Source organism: Bos indicus x Bos taurus, chromosome 7, assembly GCF_003369695.1.
Source record: "Bos indicus x Bos taurus breed Angus x Brahman F1 hybrid chromosome 7, Bos_hybrid_MaternalHap_v2.0, whole genome shotgun sequence".
In the NCBI taxonomy this organism is placed as follows: Eukaryota; Metazoa; Chordata; class Mammalia; order Artiodactyla; family Bovidae; genus Bos; species Bos indicus x Bos taurus.
The window spans coordinates 104,628,443-104,636,076 of record NC_040082.1 but is presented as its reverse complement, the minus strand read 5'-3'; the positions used below and the strand labels follow the sequence as shown (position 1 = coordinate 104,636,076).

Here is a 7,634-nt window from a genome sequence, read left to right as displayed (position 1 = left end):
GCCTCCAGACTTGTGTTGGGTGACCACAGCATAGGGCCACCCTGAGCCTCAGTTTCCCCAAGTGTAGACTGAATTGACTCAAGTACCTCCCCTTCAGGGCTGACCCACAAAGACTTGAGGGTGTAGGTGGTCCAGGCTTGCTTTCCGAGTTCACCTCCCTTCTCAAAACACAGGGCCTGCTTGGGCAGCATTCCCGGAGCAGAAGACAGTCCCTGGAGAGGAGGAGAACCAACTGAGGTTGATGCTAAAGTTGAGATAAGGCTCAGTGGCCATTGCATCTGAATAGTGTAGCCATAATGGAGTGTCAGCTGTATGCAAAGCCCTATACTGAGTGCCTGATACCCATGGATTCATTGAATCCTCTTTACCTCACACCATACAGCAAGTTAGTACCTCTTTACTGTCCCATTTCATCTTATAACTTGGTTTTGGGTTCCTTTTGTCACAAAGACGATTTTTATTTTGAATCTATTTTTTGAATCCAGATTTCTCTGGATTTCTCTGCTCCATGGCCATCTATATTTTATTCTTAAAAAAAAAAAAAATATATATATATATATATATATATATATTTATTTATTTATTTATTTGGCTGCACTGGGTCTTAGTTGAGGCATGTGGGAATCTAGTTCCTTGACCAGGGATGGAACCCAGGCCCCCTGCATTGGGAGGGTGCAGTCTTAGCCACTGGACCACCAGGGAAGTCCCTATATTTTATTCTAATAATGTATGTATATCTAGGCTTACCATGTCATTTGTGTGGGTGGTGGGAGGAGAGATTTGTCACCTCAGTTGCTGCACCTTTGATCCTTTCCCCCCTGGTTTGCAAGCCCACCTTTAGCTTAAACTGGGGGTCTTCACAGGGACACTGTTGTCAGTTGGTAAATTCTGGAGACATTTTTGATGACCACAACTTGGGGGGAGATGTTCCTGGCATCTTGTGTGTTAATCCCAGAAATGCTGCCTGACACCCTACAGAACACAGGACATCCCCCAGTGCAAGGAGCAACTTGGCCTCAAAATCAGTAGGGCCAAGGTCGGGATACACTGTGTTAGACAAATTCCATCTCTTTTGGAACTTTTTTGGGGGGATGGTGGGGAGGGATGTCTTTGGATTCTTTCTGTGTATTCTTGGGACATGACATGCTGTTTTAAAGGGGCACTCAGAGAGAGAGATGTCATCAGCTCAGTTGAAAGAGTAGAGCCCAGGCTCAAGCCAGAGGCAGGTAGTCTTAATTATTACAACAGCCAGAGTAGCCATGGGCTCAGCAGTGGAGGCCAGGAGGCAGATGGACGCTTACCCCGCCCCCCTGCAGGGCCTGGTTGGCAGAGCCACAATGACAGGCAGGTGATGAACCCAATGAGGCAGTGGATCACTTCTGAAAAATTTAAATGACCCGGCCAATACCTCCCTAGGATAGTAGCTTGGCATTTACTGAAGCTCTTTGTGTAAAGTCGAGGTTAATCTCATTTTATAGCTGAAGACACAGATTCAGAGAAGCAACACAGAGGTTCCAGTCACACAGCGATCCAAGGAGGGCTGGTGTCTCACACCAACACTGTGACGACTTCTCCAGCTCTCAGTTCAGTTCAGTTCAGTCACTCAGTCGTGTCCGACTCTTTGTGACCCCATGGACTGCAGCATGCCAGGCTTCCCTGTCCATCACCAACTCCCGGATCTTGCTCAAACTCACGTCCATAGAGTCGGTGATGCCATCCAACCATCTCATCCTCTGTCGTTCCCTTCTCCTGCCTTCAATCTTTCCCATTATCAGGGTCTTTTCCAATGAGTCAGTTCTTCGCATCAGGTGGCCAAAGTATTGGAGTTTCAGCTTCAGCATCAGTCCTTCCAATGAATCTCCAGCTCTACCCACCCCTCAACACATAACACACCCCTCAGGAACATCCTGCATGCCCCCGCAACCCCGTTCCACCAGAAACTTTCCACCTGGGCTGCAAGGTCATCTCTGGGTCAGTAGGACTCAGAGCCAAACACTTTACCCCATGACGGTTTAATCTGATTCCCTCAATGACCCCCTGAGGTAGAATTTTGCACTTTCCTCATTGTGTACAACTTAGGAAATTGAGGCTCAGACAGAGAAATTACTGGTCCGAGGTCCCACAACTGGGAAGCAGCAACACTTGACTCTTGAGCTGGGCAGATTTCCTGCATATAGCTCAGGAACCCCTAGCACAACCTACACCGTGGGTCCTCTATATCAGGGAGATAAAAATGGTCACTTGTTTGCCCAGATAGGACTAAACTGCCAAAGCACTGACATGTTTCAAAGCACCATGTTCCAAAGAACCTTCTGGTCTACTTGTTCTTTTCCCACATCCCCTTATTCTCCTCCCATGACAGGGAGCTCACTATCTATCCAGCAGTTCCATCTGTAATAAAGTCCTCCCTTACCCCAAGGAGGAGATCTGTCTTGCTGCTCCCTTACCAGCCTTCTGGAGCTGGAGATGGGGGGTGGGGATGGGGGGCTGCTCTCAATGCAGGGGCAGCTGAAACATTCAAACACCTTGATCTCTACTTAGGTTACATGGCCAATTCCCTAGTGCTCAGGCACAAGCCTAGATGTCCTGGGGCCGTAGCTCTCGCTCACCCTCAGCCAGAAAGACAAGGAGGGCACGATGCAGCAGATGTACCCCCAGGCGGCGGCGCCGGGTCGGGGACCAGTCAGCCACCACTCCATAGCAGTGTCCTTGCTTCTGGTTAGTCAGCATCTGGATTCCTGGGGAGATTAGGAATAAGGTCATGACGGCAGCCTCCTGGAACTGCTGGCAGAAGTTTGTGCCAGGGAACCCACTGGGTACTGCCCTCAAGCAGGGATAAACCAATGGAGTAAAATATGTGCACATGCTGGTACATAGTTGGTGCTCAATAATTGCTCATTAGCTGAATGGACAGCTGTGATGGGGAAGGGGTCAGGGAATCAGTAGATCAAGTGCCCTTCCTGTGACCCCACCCCTACCCCACAAGCCAGGCACCTACCTAGAGCATCCACAAGACACGCTTCTCGAGTGTAAGCCTCTGCAGGGACCACATGCTGGAAGCAATGCAGGGAAACAATGCCACGACCAGTGGCCCAGATGTCCAAGATCCGGCGTACCTTGGGACAGGCCTGGAGGCAGCCAGGGCAGGGTCAGAGGTTTGCCCCACAATTCCCTCTACCTGCCCTTAGCTGGCCCACCCCTGCCACAAACCTGCTACTCATCCTCATACCTGTTTTCCTGGCCGTCTTCGGTGGCTAAGGGCCTCCCAGAGGTGAACATCTGGCCGGGCCCGTGTTCCCTTGCCCACGTAGAAGATGGCCTGGACAAAAATCCGAAGGCATTCAGCCAGAGTCATTGAGAAGGCTCGGGCTGGCAGGTCCTGAGTCTTCCTAGATGAAGTAGATGGCTCAGAGAGGGAAAAGTGACGAGAGTTGCCCCAGAGATAGTCCTTAATGACACAGAGCAAACTGAACCCATGTCCAGTGACCCCTTTTATAAAAGGCAGGGTGGGTAGCTGATCCCCAAGGACACTCAGCAGCTTGACATGGATCCAATTGCCTTTTACTGATAAGAAGCTGATGACCAGAGAGGGCCAGTTCCCTTCCTAAAGACACACAGCAGGACTTCCCTGGTAATACAGCGGATAAGCATCTACCTGCCGGTGCAGGGGACATGGACACAGGTTTGATTCCTGGTCTGGGAAGATTCCACATGCTGCGGAGCAACTAATCCTGGGGACCACAGCTACTGAAGCCTACAAGCTCTAGGGCCTGTGGGCCACAATTACTGAGCTTGTGTGCCCCAACTACTGAAGTCGCATGCCCTAGAGCCCACACGGCCCCAACTGTTGAGCCCGCATGCTCCAACTACTGAAGCCCTAGTGCCTAGAGCCTGTGCTCTACAAGAAGAGCACCCACTGCCACGAGAAGCCTGCGCGCCGCAATGGAGAGTAGCCCTGGCTTGCCACAACTAGAGAGAGCCCGCCTGCAGCAAAGAAGACCCAGTGTAGCCAAAAATAAATTAAAAAAAAAGAAAAGACACAGAGCAGGTAAGAACCAATCTCAGAATGTTCCAGCTCCCACTTCTGAGTCATTTCTGCTCCAAGTACCTGGGGTCCAGCAGCAGATATGTGAAGCTGGACTTCACGACCCCCTCCCGCCACCGTCTGGTGGGGTCTGGCCGCTCGAACTGCTGGGCAAGTGCATCTTCATCGGCTTGGGCATCTGGGATACGGCCTGTCCGCAGGGCTTCGGCCAGCTCTGGGCTGTGCCCTGAAAAGTCTGGGCCTGGGAAGGGAAACTGGGTCAAGAAAGACAAAGGAAAGAGTGGTTCCCAGAGATGAAGGGAGAAGTAGGTTGCACTCAGAGCCAAGGGATCTTGGAAGATTCCCGGAGACTCCTTGAACTCTGGATACTCACTAGGAGCAGCCTGGGCTTCTTTCAGCCGTCGGAGGTAGCGTGGCCGGGTGAAGGATGTGATGGGACCCGGGCTCTTGCCAAGCGCCCGGAGCCCTTGCAGCAGCTCCAGGTCAGACATGGTAGGGTCCGGTGGACACTGATCAGAGGGGCTGGGGTCCCTGCCCACTGTGGCGCTCGCCTCATCCTCTGTCAGCCAGAGGGCAGCCAAATCACCGTCGGGGGATAGCTGGTCCTCTCTTGTGATGTGGGTGTCAGAAGGTCCAGGCAGCAGTTCCCTAGGGGGACTATGGGTTGGGCTCCTGTCTGGGAAGAACTTGGGGGAGGGGGAATCATCTGGCAAGGTCAGAGTCAGAGCCTGCAGATGGGCATTTAGTTCTGCCTCCCTGTCCTCCATGAGGGGTTGATGCGCCAGCTGTAGGGTACCCAAAGACCTTGGCACCCTCTGGGAGAGTCGGACACCAGCCCAGGGGGAGGTGTGGCCAGTTAGGTCCTCAGCTCCTGAGGCCTCAACAGCGGTGACAAAGGAGGTCACCGAGCTGCAGTCCCAGCGCCCCAGGGGGGACTCCAATCCACCATCTGTGTCAGCAGTCTCAGGGTGGGCAAGCAGGCCGGGGGGTCCAGGGCCAGCCTCCAGGCTCACGTCCTTGCCGTCACCTGTGCCCAGTGTTGTAGAGTTCAGCATCACATGAGGAGGACCGGAGGGGCTGGTATCCAGCCTCTTTTCACAAGGGCCTGGGCCTGGAGCAGGGGGTAAGAGGGAAGTCAGAAAGGAGGGGAAGAGGAAGTGAGAGACAAAGATCAACGTCAGATCGGACAGAAACAGGAGGGTGCGATCACAAAGAGGAAGGAGCGAGGCAGAGGCAGAGACTGACCAGAGCCCCTGGTGGTGAAACCCTGGGCATTAGACGCAGAGATCTGCAAAGTTATATCAGAGGCTAACCACTCCCAGCCGCCCAGATACCACTCACCTCCAGGCTCTGGCTCGGGTTCTGGCTTCCGGGAGCCTTTCCAGGTCCGGGTTGGGGTCCTGGTCCGAGCCTCCAGCTCCCGAAGCAGACGGGCACAGTTCTGGTGCCCCTGCTGCTCCGCCAGGTCCAGAGGCAGGAATCCGTCCTGCAGGGGTGCGGTCAGTAGGGGGCGCCCCCTTCCCTCCCTCTCTTCCTCCTTTCCTTCCTCTTTCCCTCCGGGTTTGCCTTGCTACAGGCTGCGATGGGGCCCCCTACCTGGTCGCGGAGCGCGGGGTCCGCTCCCTGGCTCAGCAGCAGTTCCAGGCCCCGGCGACAGCCCCAGGCAGCGGCCACATGCAGCGGTGTCAGTGCCTCGGCCGATCTAGGGCATGAGCGGAGGAAGGGGTCAGTGAAGTATCTCCATCTCCGGGTCCGGGAGCCCTGGCTCTCAGCCCTCCATCTCTGCCCTCCAGCCTGAGATGCCACCCTTCGAACCTGCGCCCTCGAGCTGGGACCCAAACCTCTGCTGACTCTAGAGCTTCTACCGCCGGATCTGAAACTGATTCCCATTTTGACCCCGGCGCAATCTCATACCCTACCCTGGGTCTGGTACCCTGCCTCTGCCCTTGGACCCTCAAGATCCCTCCCCAGATCCCCTAAGCTTCGCTCCCCCGGGGATTGAGTCCGCATCCTTGGACGCCCTCTTCAGGACTGCCAGGTCTGGTCCTCGTACTCGGGAGACAGCTCTCGTTCACGGAAGACCCATCCTGAGCCCACACCCGGCCTCACCGAGCGTTGGGGTCCCCGCCTCGGCGCAGCAGGGCCTCGAGGCAACACAGACTCCGTAGGTGCTGGGCTCTGGCCGCCAGGTGCATGGCCGCCGCGCCATCCTCGAGTACCAGATTGGGGTCGGCACCGCGGCGCAGCAACTCCTCCACAGATCTAGGGACAGAAGGTCAGAGTGGACCTTGACGCTCGCCCCCTACCCCCACCCCTGGCCCGCCCACCCAGGCCCTGCCCTCACCGCAACTCCTCCTCCTGCAGCGCCGTCCGCAGCCGCCGCGCCAAACCTACAGCTGGGCCCATGCCCCGGCTGTCCCCTTGGGGCAGCCACCTGGTCACGCCGCCTGCCGGTTTCCAACTTCCCGCGGCGCCCTTGTGCGCACGCGCCGCTCCGCCCCTCGGCTCTCTTCTCCGCGCCTTGGTGCAGTGCAGCGACCCCAGCCAGGCTGACCGGCGCCGCATTGTCGCCCACATCGAGGGTCGGGAGCTTTAGTGCTGGTCCGAGCCCGCGACACCGAGTAGTGCCCAGGGCCAAGTGATGTTTGCTCAGGGCCAAATAATGTTTGGGGCCTCCGATAAGGGCCCGGGAGGGTGGAGGTCGCCATGTGTGCCCTATCTCTCAAAACGGTATAAACAAGAACACACCCTGTTGGAGGGGGTGGAGCTACGATCCCCGGGACCCGGTGGTGCCCACAGGGTACTGAGTCTTCCGGAACTGTCTGCCGAGGGGCACACAGCCCTGACAGTATGTAAGGTTTCAATTAACAGCTACTGCCTGCGGAGGCTCTGCGTCGCCCGTTTTCAGCCCTGCGGAGTCTGAAGTCCATTATTTTGGAGCCCTGGGCCTCTTAGGGTGTTAGTTTCCCTATATGCAGAATGGGAGAATAATCCCTTCCAGGCTGGTGTTAAGTTGAAAGAGGGGCCTGGCACACAGGTGCCCAGTAAATGCTCCTGGGAAGGTAAAGCTGTTTCTTGATAAAGCTATTTTCGTTTTATATGAAACTGAGAAAATCTAGCTGGTAAGATTTTTTTTTTTTTTTTTTTTCCACAACTGCTCATTATCCAGGAAGATCAAGTTGAGTGATGGACGTGTTATCTCTGTTTCCCTTTCTCTGGGGAGCACCCACACTATTTCCTGATGGAACTATAAACATCTCTTCCCAGAAAGGCTTGAGCGAGGCCTGGCCGATGAGAGCATTCCACAGTTCTGGTCCATGACTGACCCAAGCCAAGGCCTGTCATAGGGGCTGCTGTGAGAGCCCTCACGTCACCTGGGCTGGGATTTGCAGAGTGCTCAGCCATATTACCCCTTTCCACAGGTTGGGAGGAAAGCAAGGCACACTGAAAACCAACCATGCAGGGTGTTTCAGCTCTCCCCAAAGCAATGTCAGAGCACCTGGATACAGCCAAGCCTAAAGCTGCATCTCAGCTTCTTATCTACAAGAACCTAGCCATTCTCCTTTCAGTTCAGCGGGTGGGTTTTCTG

The 7,634-nt window shown here is 55.0% G+C and overlaps 1 protein-coding gene across 3 annotated transcripts; it reads right to left on the bottom strand.

The window, feature by feature from the left end:
* Nucleotides 1-1,376: 1,376 nt before the first annotated feature.
* ANKLE1 (ankyrin repeat and LEM domain containing 1) lies at nt 1,377-7,595 on the bottom strand. 3 transcript variants are annotated; one of them, XM_027548172.1, is made up of 9 exons: nt 6,390-7,595; nt 6,155-6,307; nt 5,642-5,747; nt 5,387-5,531; nt 4,419-5,156; nt 4,109-4,286; nt 3,230-3,389; nt 2,999-3,128; nt 1,377-2,738 (listed from the first exon to the last, which is right to left on the bottom strand). In XM_027548172.1, exons 1-9 carry the CDS (start codon nt 6,620-6,622, stop codon nt 2,578-2,580), a joined length of 2,004 nt encoding a protein of 667 aa, XP_027403973.1. In that variant the 5' UTR covers nt 6,623-7,595; the 3' UTR covers nt 1,377-2,577. The 3 variants fall into 3 exon arrangements, with proteins under 3 accessions (XP_027403973.1, XP_027403974.1, XP_027403976.1); XM_027548173.1 differs by having other exon boundaries at nt 6,480-7,595; XM_027548175.1 differs by having other exon boundaries at nt 2,648-2,738; nt 3,230-3,319.
* Nucleotides 7,596-7,634: the final 39 nt, after the last annotated feature.

Excerpts from the sequence above, each read along its gene's own strand:
- ANKLE1 (XM_027548172.1), bottom strand. The coding sequence starts at position 6,622 with ATGTGGGCGACAATGCGGCGCCGGTCAGCCTGGCTGGGGTCGCTGCAC. Across the intron at positions 4,287-4,418 it reads AGAAGCCCAGGCTGCTCCTA|GCCCAGACTTTTCAGGGCAC; the intron begins GTGAGTATCCAG and ends TTCCCTTCCCAG. Across the intron at positions 3,129-3,229 it reads GAAGACGGCCAGGAAAACAG|GCCTGTCCCAAGGTACGCCG; the intron begins GTATGAGGATGA and ends GGCTGCCTCCAG.